General features: G+C 41.7%; 1 protein-coding gene across 1 annotated transcript in view; it reads left to right on the top strand.

Annotated features, from left to right (window-relative positions):
• Window positions 1-22,431, top strand: part of LOC134658789 (uncharacterized) — a 248,583-nt gene that overhangs the window by 64,082 nt on the left and 162,070 nt on the right. Inside the window, exons 8-17 of the mRNA XM_063514436.1 lie at window positions 441-522; window positions 1,947-2,071; window positions 2,580-2,677; window positions 3,604-3,791; window positions 5,444-5,616; window positions 7,083-7,237; window positions 13,332-13,440; window positions 13,871-13,982; window positions 15,214-15,387; window positions 18,527-18,598. Coding sequence (XP_063370506.1) covers window positions 441-522; window positions 1,947-2,071; window positions 2,580-2,677; window positions 3,604-3,791; window positions 5,444-5,616; window positions 7,083-7,237; window positions 13,332-13,440; window positions 13,871-13,982; window positions 15,214-15,387; window positions 18,527-18,598 — 1,288 coding nt within the window. The remainder of the gene's footprint in view (window positions 1-440; window positions 523-1,946; window positions 2,072-2,579; window positions 2,678-3,603; window positions 3,792-5,443; window positions 5,617-7,082; window positions 7,238-13,331; window positions 13,441-13,870; window positions 13,983-15,213; window positions 15,388-18,526; window positions 18,599-22,431) is intronic.

Below are 22,431 nucleotides of genomic sequence, written 5' to 3'. Positions count from 1 at the left end.
AAATTTTAAAATTTAAATTTAAATAAATTTTAAAATTTAAATTTAAGGGGCCGCTACGTACTGTATCTTGTATTAAAGTACCTTTTGAAGACATCAAACTAGTTTTTATGTTGCTAGATTCGTCAATCTATGTGTCCAAAGTTAAAACGGCCGTTTTTGTTTTGAGTTTATCGATTGACGAATCCAGCAACATAAAAACTAGTTTGATGTCTTCAAAAGGTACTTTAATACAAGATACAGTACGTAGCGGCCCCTTTTTAAAAAAATATATTTTTTTAAATTTAAATAATCACGATTATTTAGCAGTGGCGCTAGTGTGCACGTTGATGGGCTCTTAATGATTTTCTCTCATGATGGTTTGGGTAGTGGATTGGCACAGTTGGTGTTACTTGTATATAAAATCACGTGAATGACAATTTGACAATTTTATCACGTTCCAGATGGACGATAGAACAGGGTTGCCGATTCTGCATGTTAGAAGCCAATCGTCGCCCGAACATTTGGACCATGGGCTACCTAGGTGTAAGTACTGTACAAAACAGTAGTGTTTTCTTAACTTATATTTTGTTTTGTTATATCTATCTAATACCTTTAAACGAGCAATTCTTGTTTATTTATTTATTTATATATATATATATATATATATATATTTCGGGGATCTCGGAAACGGCTCTAACGATTTCGATGAAATTTGCTATATGGGGGTTTTCGGGGGCGAAAAATTTATCTAGCCAGGTCTTATCTCTGGGAAAACGCGCATTCCCGAGTTATTATATGTTTTCCGAGCGAAGCTCGGTCACCCAGATATTTATTATTAATGGGCGGACGACGGATGCAATATACGTCAAAATCATGTTGTCTTATTTAAACCAATTTTAATTACGTATATCGTTTGACATGATTTTGACGTATATTGCATCCGTCGTCCGCCCAATAGTTATAATAAAACATTTTTTTGCACACACACACACACACACACTCATATGGAATTGCAAGTCCTTTCTCTCATAGGTTATTTAATAATTTTTTTTTGCTTGTATGTAAATTCAATGTTGACGTGTAAAAGTGCCCTTGTGGCCTATTTGCTGAATAAATGTTGAAGTTGAAGTTAAACTTATTATTTTTGTTATTTTTTGGTGTGTTCATTTTATTTCTTTTTGTTTCTATATTAATTTAAAAAAATATATTGTTGTTCAATTAGTAACTAAGGAAGAGCGGTGCCTGTTAACAGGTATTTGTTACTTAAAAAACTTACAACTGTATAAGTAATGCTTAAGAGCCAACAGGAGCTGAGATTTAAATATTTTAGGTAAATATACCCGTCTCGCTAACGGAAGCGGCTCCTAAAACTAGTGCGATAAGGACAAGGCGAAATATCCTGCGTAAAAATCTCAAAAATCGAGGTTTCGTACTCGACTGTTTCCTCCTCCAAAACTTAACCAATCGTAACCAAATTTGGAAATCTAAATGATTATGACATTATCTGTGTCGGACCGTTTTGCTTTTTTGACTAATTGATGTCAGTTTTGAATAGCATGCCTCTCATTGCGGCATAGTCAATTAGGCCATTTTGGCCATTTTTGAAGGGCTCTATCGCCTTGAAAGTCAAAAATATCAAAAAAATCAAAACGGTCCGACACAGATATTGACAATATTAATCTGTGTTGAAAAAATCATTGCCCTAGCTTCAAAACCCACGGAGGAAACAGTCGAGTACGTTTGTATGGAGAAATGACCACTCCTGTTGGCTCTTAAACAGAATAAACATTTTTACTATAATGCCAACCCCGAAAATTCGATAAATATAGCTGAGAAACACAGTTTTGAAAACGTTAAAGTAGGATATAGAACAAGCTATAATGGCATACCTTTTAACGTCCGTTTTTATTCATTATACAAGTATTGACTTGACTGAACTGTAATGGTCATTATGACACCGTTTCTAGCGGGCTGGGCGCGCGGCACGCCGCCGCCCGGCACGCCGCCGCCGCCCTACGCGCACAACACGCAGCCGTGCGCGGATCCACAGAGAGCGATTATCTCTATGGAGGAAGATGACTCGCCCGCCTGTGTAAGTATCATACTGATGTACACACTCCTCTCTCTTTCCTAAATAATTCCTATTCTTATCCTTCTTCTGTTTAACATAATTATAAATTTTATTTCTGGTAACTCGTGATGATCATGACCCCCGCGATACAGGCCATGCCTGGTGCGGGGCTCAATGTAACCTTCCTGCTAAACTTTAATTATGAATAAAAATATTGTTATTGTTATTGTTATGTCAAATCAGTATCGTCTTGGGTCGTCTTATTCGTTTTTCGTCAAGTTCTTAAATTAGTCCTATTCTGCTTTCGTCACCCATTCTACATTCGTCACAGTCGTCAGTGGCTTTCAATGTAGAATGCGTGACGAAAGCAGAATAGGTCTAATTTAAGAACTTGACGAAAAACGAATGGGACGACCCAAGACGATACCGTCAAATCTCTATTTGAGTAAAATGATGATTTAGTTAACTTTAATATAACTATTATAAGTTATATAACTTTTATGTTAAGTATACGTATTCTTATTTGCAGGAAACGTCCAATCCCGGCCTGTTCTCGAATCTTCGAACAGTGTTGGATTCCAAGGCGCGAACGGCGGTCTTGCTCAATTGGCTTTTAGGAGAGAGAAGGTAAAATACACGAGTAATTAAAAATATAAATTTCATCTTTTTATTATACTCAACTAACGACCCTCCTACATACATTCCTCTTGAATCACTCTATCTATTAAAAAAAACCGCATCAAAATCCGTTGCGTAGTTTTAAAGATCTGAGCATACATAGGGACAAACAGACAGCGGGAAGCGACTTTGTTTTATACTATGTAGTGATTGTACAATAAAATTTTAAATAAGCATTTCTGCTAGTATTTTTAACATAAATTCGTTTTATGATTTTTATTTCTTTAAGTTTGTGTAAAAAATAATACAAATATTTGGTTCTGTAGCTATCACCAATTACTGCCAATTGCGAAGGTTTTGTAGGTATCATACACACAGTAAAGAAACTATTCTTAAACCTTAATGCAACGGACATAAAGCCTAAGAAAGGTCAGTTAAGAGTTAAGAGCGTTGCTGTTGCTGAGTGACCTAACTGTAGCTTTGGCGAAAGGATAAATAAACCAATATTAGCAATATTAGAATAAAATACGGTTTGGGACCACAAATGAAAATGATCACTTTTAATAATGTCCACTACTAAAAATACCCGCTTCGCAAAATATCCACAGCACAAAATGTCCTTGCATAATATGTCTATTTCTAATATTACCCATTTCTAGAATTACTCGCTCTGTTAAATAACCTACTACTTTCTTACTGTTTCTTTGAAATAGTCATTTTTAAAATTACTCGGTTCGTGTTATCACCACTTCTTTAAATGCCCGATTGTTGAAGAACAAGTCAATCATTGTAATGTATACGATAATTACTAATAATTGCGAATTTTTCAATTTATTTTCGTGTTCTGGAATGAAATGATCCAAGCGAAAAATATGAAATGCTTGTAGCAACTTAATATGCCATATTTTTTACTTCACCGGTACTTTTTCTTCCAGATGCGCTTGCGCCACCCTCCTCCTCCTAATCACAGACGGCTACCGCTCGGCCCAGGGTGTACCCACGTCCACCCTCCGTCGTTGGGCCTACGAGATACAATCCACGTTCCTAGCCCCGGCGGCCGTGTTACGACCTCCAACTTTAGACCCGCAGGCAGTTAAAGAGGTCGAAGATGCGTTACACGACGGTAAGGCATGGTAGTCGTTTTTGAGGTTTTTGGGATAGTTAAAATAGCGATATAAAGGGATACAATCCACGTTCCTAGCACCGGTGGCCGTTTTACGACCTCCAACTTTAGACCCGCAGGCAGTCAAAGAGGTTGAAGATGCGTTACATGACGGTAAGGCATGGTAGTCGTTTTTGAGGTTTTCGGGGTGGTTAAAATAGCGATATAAAGGGCTTGGGGCACTCGGTGTATGAGTACCAGCTCATGAGAGTCATTTATGAGGTTTCCGTGGTAGTCAAAAGTCACTATATCTACCCTCCGTCGTTGGGCCTACGATGTACGAGATGCAATCCACGTTCCTAGCCCCGGCGGCCGTTTTGCGACCTCCAACTTTAGACCCGCAGTCGGTTAAAGAGGTCGAAGATGCGTTACATGACGGTAAGGCATGGTAGTCGTTTTTGAGGTTTTCTGGGTAGTTGAAATTGCGATATAATAGGGCTTGGGGCACTCTATGTATGAGTACCAGCTCTTGAGAGTCATTTATGAGGTCTCCGTGATAGTCTAAAGTCACTATTATATGTCTAACTCTCCGTCGTTTGGCCTACGAGATACAATCCACGTTCCTAGCCCCGGCGGCCGTTTTACGACCTCCAACTTTAGACCCGCAGGCAGTCAAAGAGGTTGAAGATGCGTTACATGATGGTGAGTCATGGTAGTCGTTTTTGAGGTTTTTGGGGTAGTTAAAATAGCGATATAAAGGGCTTGGGGCACTCAGTGTATGAGTACCAGCTCATGAGAGTCATTTATGAGGTTTCCGTGGTAGTCTAAAGTCACTATTATATGTCTACCCTCCGTCGTTTGGCCTACGAGATACAATCCACGTTCCTAGCCCCGGCGGCCGTTTTACGACCTCCAACTTTAGACCCGCAGGCAGTCAAAGAGGTTGAAGATGCGTTACATGATGGTGAGTCATGGTAGTCGTTTTTGAGGTTTTTGGGGTAGTTAAAATAGCGATATAAAGGGCTTGGGGCACTCAGTGTATGAGTACCAGCTCATGAGAGTCATTTATGAGGTTTCCGTGGTAGTCTAAAGTCACTATTATATGTCTACCCTCCGTCGTTTGGCCTACGAGATACAATCCACGTTCCTAGCCCCGGCGGCCGTTTTACGACCTCCAACTTTAGACCCGCAGGCAGTCAAAGAGGTTGAAGATGCGTTACATGACGGTAAGGCATGGTAGGCGTTTTTGAGGTTTTCGGGGTAGTCGAAATTGCGATATAAAAGAATTTGGTTTGCTTTGTGTATGAGTATGAGACCATAGACGTCATAGTAGTCTTTGTTGAGGATTCCATCATAGACCATGGTCGATTCATATAAACATTTAAAACTGTCGTCTTGTATTAAGTTTTAGGAGGATGCTGAAATTTAAAATATCTTAAAGATGTTATGACATCCAAAGGAAAAAACAGCCCTGAATTAATCCTAAAAAAATAATTTACGTATTTATCTTATCTTATTCGGAAACCCGAAATTGATATTTTATTCTTTATTTATTTATTTTGTTTAACCCTTGTCGATGGCGGCCCCATTTTACTAGGACCCGCTTTCGATCTGTTTGTTTTTAAACAACAGTCAGTTCATGATAGTAATTTTTTATTTACATTTCTTTACAGATTACGACAAAGAAGAAATACTTCGCAATGTTTTCCGAAAAGCGCGGCAGAAGGCCAAAGAAGAAATGGCGCAACAACTCAACGAGTTTCAAGTGAAAAGACAAGTCGGTCTAGGCGGTCTCTACGGACCGGACGACGCTCAGATCGAGAGATGCGTCGTTGACAAGGCTCAGGTAATTATTATGTCACTTTACTCAGTCTATGTATACCATTATAAGAAAATAGTTAAAATACGAGTCAGGCGGTCTCTACGGACCGGACGACGCTCAGATCGAGAGATGCGTCGTTGACAAGGCTCAGGTAATTATGTTCTAGGAGTTTGTTCCGTTAATTTATTATATAAGATTTATTTATTATATAGAATAAGACTGGCCTTACGTGCACTAAAAATCGGCCAAGTGCGAGTCGGACTCGCGCACGGAGTGTTCCGCACCATCAACAAAAAATAGAGCAAATAAATTGTGTTTGTTGTATTGTATGGGAGCCCCCCTTAAATATTTATTTTATTTTATTTTTAGTATTTGTTGTTATAGCGGCAACAGAGATACATTATTTGTGAAAATTTCAACTGTTTAGCTATTGCGGTTCATGAGATACAGCCTGGTGACAGACGGACGGACGGACAGCGAAGTTTTAGTAATAGGGTCCCGTTTTTTACCCTTTGGGTAAGGAACCCTAAAAATGGTACTAGTTTAGCGGTGTTACTCACAAATTTGAGCCAGTTGTGTAGTCTAATGTAACTAGTTGCGATGAATCGCGCGGTCGCGCGCTCGTGATGTGAACTTATCAACCAATCACGTTGCAGCTTTTTCACACCGTTGTACTGGCCCCATTTATACTCCATTGTTATTGCCTGTAAGGCTAGTCCTGAGTCCTGAGGTATATATTAGTGTCCGACCGAAACATGTTTTTTGCCGAAACCGAAACCGAAGGTTCGGCTTTGGTTCTAGTTTCGGCCGAAATCGAAACTGAAACTTTTGCAGATATATTAAAATAGTTGAAAAAATGTTATTAAACCGCTTTTAAATACACATATTAAGACTGTGTCGACCGTCCAGTGACGTCCTCATTAGGGAAATTGTGTTTTGTAATAAACCAGTTCAATTCTGTATACATAAATATTGTTGTCCCCAACTTTTGGTTTCTGTTACATACATGTTACATAGTTTAGTTTCATAATACAAAATACTGTTTCGGTAAAGGTTCGGTCGTTCTTTGGCCGAAACCTAAACTACGGCCGAAACATGATTAAATGGTCGAAACTGGCCGAAACCGAATCTTCGGTCGGACTCTAGTATATATGTCAATGGCGTCAAGGTATTTTTGAACGCCTCGCCCGCTTGGCAACTCGTGCTGCCGACTGTATACTACATTTCAAATACCAAGGCCCGATTGCACTTGAAACTTAACAATGGGGCTCATAATGTTTGCCTTTTGTTATCTAATTTGGAGCACTTCAAAATACTTCAAATTGGCACGCGTCGGTGCAATCTGCATTGTTTAATAGGCGTTTAAGCAAAAGGGTCTAGCCAGGTATCTTTTGTTATCACTAATCCTATTGTTAACGCCCAATGACCGTCTCAAGTGCAATCGGGCCTTCGTATTTGAAATGTAGTATACCTGCGTATGTATTTTGCAGGAGCAAGTGATAGTCGAGCGTCTTCTAGTACAGTGTTTGTCTGGAGTGGCTAGCGCCGGCGCGGGCGCTGCGGCGGGGGGCTGCGGCGCGCGCGCGGAGGGACGCGCAGCCCTATTGGCTGCTTTACAAGCCGCCGCGCTGTACCTGCAGTGCAGGTGAGAGGGGGCCGGGGTGCTGGGGAAGAGGGAGAGGGAGATACACTTCAGCTTGCATGTACGGTATAGAGCGTCTCCTAGTACAGTGTTTGTCTGGAGTGGCTAGCGCCGGCGCGGGCGCGCTACTGGCTGCTTTACAAGCCGCCGCGCTGTACCTGCAGTGCAGGTGAGAGGGGGCCGGGGTGCTGGGGAAGAGGGAGAGGGAGTAACTTCAGCTTGCATGTACGGTATAGAGCGTCTCCTAGTACAGTGTTTGTCTGGAGTCGCTAGCGCCGGCGCGGGCGCGCTACTGGCTGCTTTACAAGCCGCCGCGCTGTACCTGCAGTGCAGGTGAGAGGGGGCCGGGGTGCTGGGGAAGAGGGAGAGGGAGGTAAACTTCAGCTTGCATGTACGGTATAGAGCGTCTCCTAGTACAGTGTTTGTCTGGAGTGGCTAGCGCCGGCGCGGGCGCGCTACTGGCTGCTTTACAAGCCGCCGCGCTGTACCTGCAGTGCAGGTGAGAGGGTGCTGGGGAAGAGGGAGAGGGAGTAACTTCAGCTTGCATGGACGGTATAGAGCGGCTCCTAGTACAGTGTTTGTCTGGAGTGGCTAGCGCCGGCGCGGGCGCGCTACTGGCTGCTTTACAAGCCGCCGCGCTGTACCTGCAGTGCAGGTGAGAGGGTGCTGGGGAAGAGGGAGAGGGAGTAACTTCAGCTTGCATGGACGGTATAGAGCGTCTCCTAGTACAGTGTTTGTCTGGAGTGGCTAGCGCCGGCGCGGGCGCGCTACTGGCTGCTTTACAAGCCGCCGCGCTGTACCTGCAGTGCAGGTGAGAGGGTGCTGGGGAAGAGGGAGAGGGAGTAACTTCAGCTTGCATGGACGGTATAGAGCGGCTCCTAGTACAGTGTTTGTCTGGAGTGGCTAGCGCCGGCGCGGGCGCGCTACTGGCTGCTTTACAAGCCGCCGCGCTGTACCTGCAGTGCAGGTGAGAGGGTGCTGGGGAAGAGGGAGAGGGAGTAACTTCAGCTTGCATGGACGGTATAGAGCGTCTCCTAGTACAGTGTTTGTCTGGAGTGGCTAGCGCCGGCGCGGGCGCGCTACTGGCTGCTTTACAAGCCGCCGCGCTGTACCTGCAGTGCAGGTGAGAGGGTGCTGGGGAAGAGGGAGAGGGAGTAACTTCAGCTTGCATGGACGGTATAGAGCGGCTCCTAGTACAGTGTTTGTCTGGAGTGGCTAGCGCCGGCGCGGGCGCGCTACTGGCTGCTTTACAAGCCGCCGCGCTGTACCTGCAGTGCAGGTGAGAGGGTGCTGGGGAAGAGGGAGAGGGAGTAACTTCAGCTTGCATGGACGGTATAGAGCGTCTCCTAGTACAGTGTTTGTCTGGAGTGGCTAGCGCCGGCGCGGGCGCGCTACTGGCTGCTTTACAAGCCGCCGCGCTGTACCTGCAGTGCAGGTGAGAGGGTGCTGGGGAAGAGGGAGAGGGAGTAACTTCAGCTTGCATGGACGGTATAGAGCGGCTCCTAGTACAGTGTTTGTCTGGAGTGGCTAGCGCCGGCGCGGGCGCGCTACTGGCTGCTTTACAAGCCGCCGCGCTGTACCTGCAGTGCAGGTGAGAGGGTGCTGGGGAAGAGGGAGAGGGAGTAACTTCAGCTTGCATGGACGGTATAGAGCGTCTCCTAGTACAGTGTTTGTCTGGAGTGGCTAGCGCCGGCGCGGGCGCGCTACTGGCTGCTTTACAAGCCGCCGCGCTGTACCTGCAGTGCAGGTGAGAGGGTGCTGGGGAAGAGGGAGAGGGAGTAACTTCAGCTTGCATGGACGGTATAGAGCGTCTCCTAGTACAGTGTTTGTCTGGAGTGGCTAGCGCCGGCGCGGGCGCGCTACTGGCTGCTTTACAAGCCGCCGCGCTGTACCTGCAGTGCAGGTGAGAGGGGGCCGGGGTGCTGGGGAAGAGGGAGAGGGAGGTAAACTTCAGCTTGCATGTACGGTATAGAGCGTCTCCTAGTACAGTGTTTGTCTGGAGTGGCTAGCGCCGGCGCGGGCGCGCTACTGGCTGCTTTACAAGCCGCCGCGCTGTACCTGCAGTGCAGGTGAGAGGGTGCTGGGGAAGAGGGAGAGGGAGTAACTTCAGCTTGCATGGACGGTATAGAGCGTCTCCTAGTACAGTGTTTGTCTGGAGTGGCTAGCGCCGGCGCGGGCGCGCTACTGGCTGCTTTACAAGCCGCCGCGCTGTACCTGCAGTGCAGGTGAGAGGGGGCTGGGGTGCTGGGGAAGAGGGAGAGGGAGTAACTTCAGCTTGCATGGACGGTATAGAGCGTCTCCTAGTACAGTGTTTGTCTGGAGTGGCTAGCGCCGGCGCGGGCGCGCTACTGGCTGCTTTACAAGCCGCCGCGCTGTACCTGCAGTGCAGGTGAGAGGGGGCTGGGGTGCTGGGGAAGAGGGAGATAAACTTCAGCTTGCATGTACGGTATAGAGCGTCTCCTAGTACAGTGTTTGTCTGGAGTCGCTAGCGCCGGCGCGGGCGCGCTACTGGCTAGTTTACAAGCCGCCGCGCTGTACTTACAGTGCAGGTGAGATATACAGGGTGGCCAACTTAGAGGTATACAACTTTTTTTTGCCGCCATTTTATTTTGGCGGTAAATATGACAGTTATTGCATGAAAATTAGTTTGTGTAGATACGGCAAATTTATTATGGAGAGTTTTACAAGAATAGAATAGAATAGAATAGAAACACTTTATTGACAAACTGTGTACAGAAGATGACATTTATATAATAAGAACATTGTCCCAACAGTTACCCGACATGGGCATGCAATGTTTACTTACATCTACTTAATACCTATATTTACATACATGCAATTTATGTCTTAAACTAATTAGTTAGGTACTACCTAGAACTAATAGTTAGATTTATGATTTAAAAAAAAATATTTTACGACGGAACAACGTGTTTTAATCATTAAAAACAATAGAAACATTAAAAATAACGTTTCCCGGTCGATTAATTTCGAGAAACGGTGACATTGACTGGCCCCCAAGATCGCCTGATTTAACAGCTCCTGACTTTTTTCTGTGGGGCTATCTAAAGGGACGTGTCTATGCTAATAGGCCAACGAACCTTCAGCAATTAAAACAAAATATTCGAAACACTGTCGCTGAGATAACGCCAGAAATGTGTGAAAAAGTGATGAAAAACGCGATGAAAAGGGTTCGCATCTGCCATGCAGCTAGAGGTGGACATTTGTCTGACATTATTTTCCATGTGTAATTGCTGAACCTACATATTATATTTAACAAGGAATACTTAATATTTTTTATGTTTTAGAATAAAATTTCAAAAATAAAGTGTATACCTCTTATTTGGCCACCCTGTACATACTGGGGGTGGTGGGGGAGAGAGAGAGGGAGATAAACTTCAGCTGGCATAAATAGGTCACATGCAATGATATTATAACTCAAGATAGGTTATAGGCGTTCCAAAATTGAAGCGCTTAACTTGTGACAAATTGGACAAGTTGCCTTTAGTGGTAGCTGGACAAGCGAGAAATGTGCACGTGCTAACGAGCTCCCGCACACCGAAAGAGAAAGAGACGACCTTATGTTTAACAACGAGTGTGACAAAGATGCGAGTGCGAGTCGGACTCGCGCACGGAGGGTTCCGCACCATCAACAAAAAATAGAGCAAAACAAGCAAAAAACCGGTCACCCATCCAAGTACTGACCCCGCTCGACGTTGCTTAACTTCGGTCAAAAATCACGTTTGTTGTATGGGAGCCCCACTTAAATCTTTATTTTATTCTGTTTTTAGTATTTGTTGTTATAGCGGCAACAGAAATACATCATCTGTGAAAATTTCAACTGTCTAGCTATCACGGTTCGTGAGATACAGCCTGGTGACAGACGGACGGACGGACGGACGGACGGACGGACAACGGAGTCTTAGTAATAGGATCCCGTTTTTACCCTTTGGGTACGGAACCCTAAAAATGACAAGGAAATAAAAAGAATCAACTGGCATTGACGATATTAGAACGATTTATACTGCAATCAATGTCTCTTCGATATCGCAAACGCGGGCACCGGTAGCTAATGCGCTCGAAGCGGCCGCTTCTACTGTCAAAACGTCATAATGCGTGTTCAAATATTTTTGAGCACCTTAGCCGTTCCGTTATATCTGATCGCGACTATAAAATGATTCACAAAACGCCCCAGACCTACCTTCTACAGATTACAAAACCTTAATTTTACATCTTGATCTTATCGGATTTATTTATCCACATAAACACAAACATAGTCAGATAAGCGACTCATATTGTCCAATGCTTGACTTAATCCACGTGTAAAATGTACATCCACAAATAAAATATTGAAATTATTTCATTTTAAATTGGCAAAGTGGCATATTTTTGTTGAGTGTTTGATTTCCAGTTGTTTTTTGGTCATTCGTTTAATAAGTTAAACGTGATAATTATTACATCTTATTGCTATTAGTCATTGTAACATTTAATACTCAAGTGAAGAGCAATGAAATTGGTTCATTTTGTATGGAAATTTCGATATGTAAACATGATTTTTCATTGCTATGGAGTGTAGTGTGCGCCGTTTAAATAATTAAAACATTTAACAACAAATTTTAAGGAAAATATCCTTATTGTATGGAATATCAGTTGTTAGTTTAAGGAAATAATGTTCCGCTAAATTATTACCTACGTCAATTACTTGCTATCCCTATCGTTCATACAACATTTACATATTTACCTCTTTGTCTGACGTAAATCCCAATAAGAAATAAAATTGTTAATTATAAGTAGGTAGGTAGGCTTATAAAAGTTATACGTACCTAATATTTAAAAAAAATATAAATTCAGTTTTATTTTTCCGAACGACAAACTTCAGGAAACGAATATCCTTTTGTACAGTCGCCATCTAATATATCGGAGCGGCTAAGGCGCTCACAAATATCTGAACACGCCTCTATTGTCAAGGCGTTAGAGTGCGTGTTCAGATATTGTGAACACCTTGGCCGCTCCGATATATCTGATGACGACTGAACTTAGTTTTTTATTACAAATCGTCAACACGTTCATAATTATATTACTATACCTATTCTTGTTTCCTGATTCTGTCCCTTTTCCTCATAATATTATTAGCGAAACATATTAGTATTAATCTGTCTGTACGTAACTACGGTTGACTTAACAGTATATTAATAACTTTTGTCTAAATGCAATAGAATCGGGTCAATTTGTATGTAATATATTTCATACGATATGATTAATTTTTACTTCATCATATTTAGCGTAATTACTTTTTATTTTATTCGTAGTTATTAAAAAGTAAAATATAAAGATATAACTCTTCCTTAACTCAAGGTTTTCATAGTGAAGTCACGAGTGTAAATTTTATGAATTAGAGAAAAGTGGAGTGTGCTAGAGTGAGATGGTGGTATTGACTGAAGTGAGTGAAACGCAGGCAAAGGAGATTAGAAAGAGATGGTGGCAGTCTCCTAAGAATAATAAAAAGAAAAAGCTGACGTGAGTTTAAAAGAACGCCATAGTATATGGATGAACGATACGCTACGTCTGTTATATGCGCATTACCTATTTAATAGTTATTTATGAATAGGTAATTCGCACGTGTATCGTACAACGTTATACAGTACATATGGCCCTTTAAATTTTCGACGCAGTTACGTAATGTGCTTATTATAGCACAGGATGTCGTAATGGAACACCATATGTACTGTAAATGAATATCAATCGATTTTAGGTTCCAAGATTCGACCTACACATTAGTAGGTACAGTCATAGAGAAAAAAGTACATAGAGTGCTCACTCCATGCATTCGTTTTAGTACCAAAAAGACTATTAGCATCTAGCATCGAGTAGCGGAACTATCAGTACTGCTACTTGACAATAGATGTAGTACCGGAAAGTCTTATGCTGTTGAGATAAGACTTTCCGCTCGGTGCTACATCTATTGTCAAGTAGCAGTACTGATAGTTCCGCTACTCGATGCTAGATGTAGACACTGAAATTAATAGTCTGAACTGATGTATGGAGTGAGCACTCTTATGGTACAGTAGAGTAGTATAAAATGTGTGTGTGTGTGCGTCAGGCCAGCGACGGTAGCGGCGGCGGCGGGCGGCGCACGCGCAGGTTTCCTACAACGAGACAAGCTGTACAAACAACGCGTCAAACAGCTCGCCAAGATGAACCCGCAACCGGTACGTACACTAGTACAGTCACGCTCCGTGATTGCTGAGCCATTTAGGGTTCTAGCTAAATTGGACATTCTATAGCGCAAGTATTGAACAACCATTTTAACTAGGACCTTAAATGACATCCTATATAATATTACTTTAAATCTATAAGACATACTTAGGTATTACAAGATCGTTTGTTTAATTTTTTTTAATGATTGAATATTTTTTAAATTATATATTTATTTTACCGTCCTTACGTTGAAATGGAAAGTAGATTGTTTAATTCCCATGAAAATATCCATTTAATTGCATCCGAGATATTTTCGATATAGTTCGAGACTAAGGTATATCTAAAATATCTCGGATGCAATAAACCACTTTCAACCCTTGTTTAACAATCTACTATTGAGTTACTGTATTTGATAATAACCGATATTTTTTTTATTTACAGTTCATAGTGCGCGGGCACCACCTTCAGCTCCAAGCTCTGACCTCGGAAGCTCACTGCCATTATTGCGACGAGGTCATTTGGGGTCTGGCCCCTCAGGCATACTTCTGCACGGGTATGTATATAGGTTATAGGTTTTCGCGGGCTTGGTTTCCGCAAGTCGTCATAATATTGCGCCTATTGCACTGCACGGGTATGTATAGAAAATATCGATTAAGGGGCTACCTGCGGTTTTCATCGATTTTTGTTTTTTTTTTTTTTTAATAAATCTTACAGCTATCTTAACAATTTCCCAATGCGATAGTGTAGGCAGGCTATTAACATTAAGAGCTAATTACTTATAAACTAGGTATATACTATAAGTACTATAACTAAGAATAACACAACACAAACAATGTAACCTTTACAAATTCACTTTCAGAACAATAAAATACGTCAGTTCGATTGGCAACTTGGTTAAATGTGCGCAGGGCTCTCTTTTGAATCGTATCTCCTACTTTTGCACCACAGATAGAATTATAAGACAAACGGCTATCAGTTCTACAATCTTTTATCCCCATTTTTGTCAACCGGATTTTGAAAGAAATGAATGCTTATTGTTTTATGATTTTTTTTGAACATGGTCTATATAAACACTTTTTTCGTATCTAGTTTGCTGTGAAGAATCTTAGATATACGAAATCTACATATATTTGGGTTCGTCTTTGACGTCTCGAAAATCGTGTTGAGGATTTTAATTTTAAACTAATTAGCACAAAAGTTATAGCCAGAAAACCAGTTTTTTGGCCTAAAATTGTTCAACTTTGATGCCAAATATCGAAGACTATGAACTTTGAAGTAAATATGGGATACTATTGTTTAAAACTGTTGCTGTTAATGTGATAAGCTACAAAAATATTAGAAAAAATATAAATATAAATATTATTCAGATCGATGGTCATTGGCGTGGGGGGCCCCTTAAATTGAAAATCCAATAGTCAATCATCGTCGCCATCGAATTACGAATTTAAGGCAGGCGTCGACACAAAAACGAAGAACCCTTTATTTGATTGACTGAGTAAGATTTCTCAGATTTTGGAATAAAAAAATAATGTTTGTTTGTATAATCTTCTTTTCATTAAGTTATGTGTGTACGATTGAAATAACTATAATGAATTTTAACGTACCTAATTTTAATGTGTTATGAGGTTATTCATAAACGACTACTAACTTAATCAGTTGATGATCATCTTTTGTCCCTGTCTGTCGTTATGCCATAGAGAGAGACAAACGACGATCATCAGCTGATTAACTTAGCAGACGTTTATGAATAATGAATTACTAGCAAAACTTTCTAATTCCAACAGATTGCAAGTTGCGCGTCCATCGCAACTGCGCCAAGTCCGTGGAGGAAGCTTGCATCATAACCGGTGACCACAACAACCGGATATCCCGTCTCATAGACCTAATACACCCCGCTCATCAGCCACAAGACGACAAGAAAGCGAGAAAGGCAGCGAGCACAGCACATTTTCTCAACAGTGAGTAGAATACACAAAGTTAACGACCTCGCTTCACTCGGTCTGCAAGTTGGAACCGAATATCCCGTCTCATAGACCGAATACACCCCGCTCATCAGCCACAAGACGACAAGAAAGTGAGAAAGGCTGCGAGCACAGCACATTTTCTCAACAGTGAGTAAAATACACAGTTAACGACCTCGCTTCACTCGGTCTGCAAGTTGCAAGCGGATATCCCGTCTCATAGAACTAATACACCCCGCTCATCAGCCACAAGACGACAAGAAAGCAAGAAAGGCGAGCACAGCACATTTTCTTAACAGTGAGTAAAATACACACAGTTAACGACCTCGCTTCACTCGGTCTGCAAGTTGGAACCGGATATCCCGTCTCATAGACCTAATACACCCCGCTCATCAGCCACAAGACGACAAGAAAGCAAGAAAGGCGAGCACAGCACATTTTCTTAACAGTGAGTAAAATACACACAGTTAACGACCTCGCTTCACTCGGTCTGCAAGTTGCAACCGGATATCCCGTCTCATAGACCTAATACACCCATACAAACACATTCAAACAAAAGCTATTGACAAATATATACAATATGAAACGAACTATTACGGTAAAAGACTACGTTAAAGTCTATTTTTTTATTCGGTAGACTAAAATGACATTTAATAGTATGAAATGTCATTTTAGTCTACCGAATAAAAAAATAGACTTTAGCTAAACTAGATTTTATGGTATTCGCTAGTTTCTTCTTGGTTTTGTCAATTAAAACTAGAACTGTTATTTACCTTGTCATGCGCTTTTCCAGTGCGATTATTCTGTTCATACCATAGAGAAATATAGTAAGACATGAGTGCTCACTCCATACATCAGTTCAGACTATTAATTTCAGTGTCTACATCTAGCATCGAGTAGCGGAACTATCAGTACTGCTACTTGACAATAGATGTCGCACCGACCGGAAAGTCTTATCTCAACAGTATAAGACTTTCCGGTCGGTGCTACATCTATTGTCAAGTAGCAGTACTGATAGTTCCGCTACTCGATGCTAGATGCTAATAGTCTTTTTGATACTAAAACTGATGTATGGAGTGAGCACTCTATGTATTTTTTTCTCTATGGTTCATACACAGGTCTGTTAACACATTCATTGCCACCCAGCCAAACAAGACATCTGCACCAGGCCACAAAAATTTCTTCATATAAAGGTGTAGTACCATCGGGTCGTCCGGCCTGGGAACGGAATCATAAAATAGCCGATAAATAAATAATAAATATTAGCGGACTTCTTACACAGATCAACCTAGCCCCAAACTAAGCAAAGCTTGTACGACAAAGCTTGTGCTAGGCGACGATATACATACTTATATAGATAAATAAATACTGTAGGGTAGGTAGGAGATTTACTCGAACGCCAATGTCAACGATACGTTTATTGACTTATATATAGGTGCATACAATTATCGGGTTCATACAAACTGGTTACTTCCTAACTAAATTAAATCGAATAGCAGACGGCAAGGTTGAGCACGCCTACTATCGATGCAAAGAGCCAAGGGACAGTCGGGACCTATCGCCAAGGCACTAGCTAAACCTAGGGAGGTCAGGGAGAAGACTGCAAGTGGCTATCGAACTCCCGACCCATAGAAACTAGCCAAAGGACAGAGGTGTACCTATCGCTAAGGCAGTCGCTAGCTGAATGAATCTGATGCGGCGCGGACTGCGCCTTTTATTCGGTCCGCTCGGCGATCGTCGTGCGCGCTCGGTGCTCCTCGGTGGCTGGCCGGTGTGACGCAGTACTGTGCGAGCGAGAAAGTATTCGAGCCCGCGCGCCGTGAGAATTTGTATTATTACAATACTTATATACATAGAAAACACCCATGACTCAGGAACAAATATTTGTGTTCATCACACAAATAAATGCCCTTACCGGGATTCGAACTCGGGACCATCGGCTTAACAGACAGGGTCCCACCCACTAGGCCAGACCGGTCGTCAGATAGTCGGGTTCAGGGATGTTGCGAACATCCGCATCCGCATCCGCGGAACTTCCGCATTATTTTCAACATCCGCATCTGCATCCGCATCCGCATAAAATCGATGCGGAGCTTATGCGGATGCGGATGTCGAACAAATCGGTACAGGAACGTCTTAGCGGCGGCGTAAGTGCTAGGTAATTTCGTCATTACCTATAACGAAATCGTCTAGATCCAGAAAAGTCGGCCAAGTTACTGTTTATTAAATATAACGCACCTATATTCTTGCTCAAATACTAAACGTTTCGTTTTTTTTTAATACAAAAATACTAAAAATGTAATATTTGACGTTTTCTAAGTACCTAATCTTGACATCCGCATCCGCGGATGTGAGCCATTAAATATCCGCATCCGCATCCGCTTCCGCGGATGTCAAAAAATCTGCATCCGCAACATCCCTGGTTCATACACAGGTCTGTTAACACATTCATTGCCACTATTTGCAACCCAGCCATACAAGACATCCGCGCCAGGCCACAACAATTTCTTTACATTAAAAGTGCAGTACCACGATCCCGACTATCGGGTCGTCCGGCCTGGGAACGAAATCATAAAATACCCGATAGTCGGGTTTTCGGCACTGAATGTGTTAAATAGGGATGATGACACATGTTGAATTTTATAACAAAATCTAGTAAAATAGATAGCAAACGAGCAATTTATCACAATAATGTGGATATTAAAATAAAATATTGAAAAATTACGAAAATACAGGACCTGAAAGTTTCAAAATTTAAGTTTTTTTTAACTTCCAAAAACGATAAAAGTAAGGGTACCATTCGATTCCTTACATTTCATCCAAAAAAATATTGTATAGCAACTATATACATAAACGCAATATTTCACCGACAAAAACGCAATTTTCTTGTTTTGTCCATACTACAAGATGGGCGATGACGTCACGGCCCCTGGCCGTTTTGTATAGGGCGTTTCGCGAGTGAAGTGCGACTGTCGGCCTTTGACTACAATTTCTGACTTTTGTGTTACTTTAATGCAATGGGTCCCATATAGACATTTGATCCTAAAAACAAACCCGATCGATTGATACCATAAAAAAAATTTGTCATGTAGTATATATTGAATGGAACGGTATTAAAATGGTGATATGTCCGCAGTGGAACGTAGCACCCGCAAGCTTGAAGACGACCAGCTTCCCCGAGCGGAACACGCCCTTACCCCGCCTCAAGGTCAGTCACTTTACTTTACCGATACCCACAGACAATCCAACCTCTAGACATAGCATAGTCGCGCTACCCCCTCTGCCACACATACGGTAGCGTTACTCCATCTTCGAGTCAATCCCGTGCCGTGATTGGTCCGTGTGTTTGAACGGACCAATCACGGCACGGGATTCGCTCACCTCGTCCCCCCGCACCCCCGTATTTTTGGCAGCAGGTTTCATGAAAGAATTGGCCTAAGCTCAGTCTAGAGGTTGGATTGTCAGTGCCCATACCAAGCTTGTGTTACGATTAATTCTAATCGACATATAATATTTAAAACTTTCGCGTTTTGAACACATATTAACTCACATTTATAGACGGGTCTAACGCGAAATTTATTCACATACCTTTATTTACCGACGTGTCGGACTATTGACAATAATTAACATTATGTGTAGTAGGTAGTGCGTGGTTTGAAAATGTGATGTCTACCCCAAACTTTTTCATACACTTTTCGTCGGGTAGTTGCACAAATCTCTGTTTTGACATTTTGCTGGGACATCAGTTAGCCGCGACCATGACTAGTGAAACCTGTGTCGAAACTTTGGTAAATAAAGGCAGGTGAATAAATTTCGCGTTAGACCCGTCTATAAATGTGAGTTAATATAATCGACATACGAGGGGTATTCAAAATATTCTCGGTATGAGAATGAAAACAAACAAGTACGAAAAGTTTGATATTTTTATTTTTCAATATACTCCCCCCCTATGTTCATACACTTAAAAGATCGATCAATTATTTTTTTTAATCCCTCGTAAAAATATTTTTTATCTTTCGTGTAAAAATGCTCCTCCACTGCCGCCTTCAATGCTTCATCGTCAGAAAATTTATTTCCACGCAGATCCTTTTTAAGATTGGGGAGCAAAAAGAAGTCGCTGGGGGCTAAGTCCGGACTATACGGTGGGTGAGTAACAGTTTTAAACCCACGTTCAACAATAGCTGCCTTGGCAATATGAGCAGTATGGACGGGGGCGTTGTCATGCAGAAGCAGAATACCTTTGGTTAACTTTCCTCGCCTCTTTTCTTTAATTACATCCTTTAATTGACGTAGAATGTTAGCGTAGTACTGTCCTGTGATATTTACACCTTTTTCTTTATAATCGATTAGTAATACTCCTTCACAATCCCAAAATATCGTGGCCATGACCTTGCCAGCTGAAGGGATGACCTTCAACTTCTTGGGATGAGCTGAACCCTTAATGTGCCACTGCATGGACTCTTGTTTACTCTCTGGGTCATAATGATGAACCCAGGTTTCATCTCCAGTAACTATTCTTTGCAGCACCTCATCAGGATTTTCACCGCACAGGTCAATAAAATCGGAACAACAAGCTACACGCATGTCTTTTTGAAGCCGAGTCAGCATTCGCGGAACCCATCTTGCACTTACTTTTGACATATTAAGATGGTCATGTATAATATCATGTACGGTACCAATAGAGAGATTGGTTACTTGTGCTATAGATTTTACCTTCACTCGACCATCTTCCAATATAAGTTTTTCCACTTTATCAATATTTTCTTGTGAAGTAGCTACTACAGGCCGGCCAGGTCTAGGGTCATCTTCAATACTCTCCCTTCCGCGTTTAAACTCGCTTGACCACTTTTGAATGGTAGATAAAGAAGGAGCAGACTCACGGTAAACACAATCCATTTCCTCTTTTATGGTTTTTTGATTTTTACCCTGTTTTGTCAAGAATTTTATCACGCATCGATGTTCTAATTTAGTTAACATTGTCAATTCGCACAGGATGTTCATGTTTGTTCAGCAATTGCAGAAAAACAAAAGACTATCTCGGTTCGAATTATACTTTTTTTTAATGTCAATGAATAAACCTTAGCGGCCAGTAACGAAAGAAATTTTAGAAGAGGTCGTAAGATATCAATACCGAGAATATTTTGAACGCCCCTCGTAGAGTCCTCCCACACTAGCGTCTCGCGCGTAGAAGTCGATGTGTGAGTATATACCTTAATCATAAACGTCTGCTAAGTTAAACAGCTGATTATCATCGTTTCTCCTATTCTATGGCATAACGACAGATAGGGGCAAATGACGATCATCAACTGATTAAGTTAGCAGCCGTTTATGAATAACGCCAATAGTGTTTTTTAGTGAATAAATTAATCATTGTGTTTAAACGTTAGCATGGAGAAAAAAATACATAGATTGTTCACTCCATACATCAGTTTTGGTACCAAAAATACTATTATTTTCATAGTCGACATTTAGCATCGAGTAGCGGAATTATCAGTACTGCTACTTGACAATAGATGTAGCACCAACCGGAAAGTCTAATGCTCAACAACATAAGACTCCGGTCGGTGCTACATCTATTGTCAAGTAGCAGTACTGATAATTCCGCTATTCGATGCTAGATATCGACTATAAAAATAATAGTATTTTTGGCACCAAAACTGATCTATGGAGTGAACACTCTTACTATATTTCTCTATGACGTTAGTGACCGTTGTTTCATTACCACAGAACAAGTTAGAATGGCGATGCGAGCAGGGTACGTGTCGGCGCCGGTTTTGAGCAAACGCTCGCACGCTACTCGCCCGCGCTGACCGAAAAACGAAGTAAAAATGCCTTTTGCGTCACAATAACCTTCAGATTAAGAAGCCAGACATCAAATCTGTCTAAAGGAGGCGTATCCATTCACCAGGCACACAAGTTTTTACTACCGTTGCGCGAGTGTTAGTAAATGTGGAGAGGAACGAGCGGCGACACCGGTTCCGATACTAACTGCGCGCGATAGCCATTCTAACCTCTTTAATATGTTCTGTGTTCATTACCTTATCGACACGTAACAATGTATTTAGTATTGTTTGACGTACACAACACAAGCTTGGTATACCTATATATTTATAATTTAATTTACTGAATGATACTCGCACCGGAATTGGAGATTTAAAACGCACTTTCTGAGGTGTCTATCTGCGTTTTTCCTTAGTGTTTCTTATTAAGGTTTTACAGGAAAATAGGTAAGTGTTAAATATTCTATTCTGTGCTTTATGGACGTAATGTTAAGTACTACTGATATTATTTACTTACTACCGTAATATTTTGCGGTTAAGTGATAAAGACGGTGACTATTCTTTAGTACCTATTTATGGTTAAATCTTACTATCTATTACCTACGATTTAACAGCCTAAATAATAATTATAATTAACAATGTTACCGGTGTAACTGAATTGTACACTACATTAATCAGTACATGCAAATTTACGCTAATGCTAGTTAGATACTAGTTAATTATGTTACCCTATGGACTAGCGGTTTCGTACGTATAGCAACAAATACGTCGGATATCGGAAGTAGGATCCTACATCCGCGTAGTCAGGCGCCGGCTTTAGCCGTCACGCACACAACAACAAACATTATGCATACAGATACGCACACAAACAGATATTATCGGTCATGACGGGGGTATCCCACATGGCTGAAAGTATCCGAAGTGCCTTCCGAAGGCTCTTATGAGAAAAACAGCTGCAGGAGAGTGCCATTGGCATTAATTCCGCCTTTTTTTGCGTTGTCTATAGTTTTAGTAATAATGTATAAATAAATAAATGCAGAGAAACACATATTTCTTAAATTTTCTTTCGACATCAGATATCGGATCGGACAATGTGAAAACGCTCTAAAGGCTTCGTCACACAGGCGCGTTTTCCGGGCGCGGCGTGAGCGGGGCGCGCCGCTTTTACATACAAAATGCTCACGCCGCGCTCACGCCCCGGCCGGAAAACGCGCCTGTGTGACGAAGCCTTAAGGGAGCATAGCAGATGGGGACTGACCAC

Source organism: Cydia amplana, chromosome 23 (assembly GCF_948474715.1).
Source record: "Cydia amplana chromosome 23, ilCydAmpl1.1, whole genome shotgun sequence".
NCBI classification, from domain to species: Eukaryota; Metazoa; Arthropoda; class Insecta; order Lepidoptera; family Tortricidae; genus Cydia; species Cydia amplana.
The sequence above is the reverse complement of the archived record's forward strand: the minus strand, read 5'-3'. Positions and strand labels throughout refer to the sequence as shown.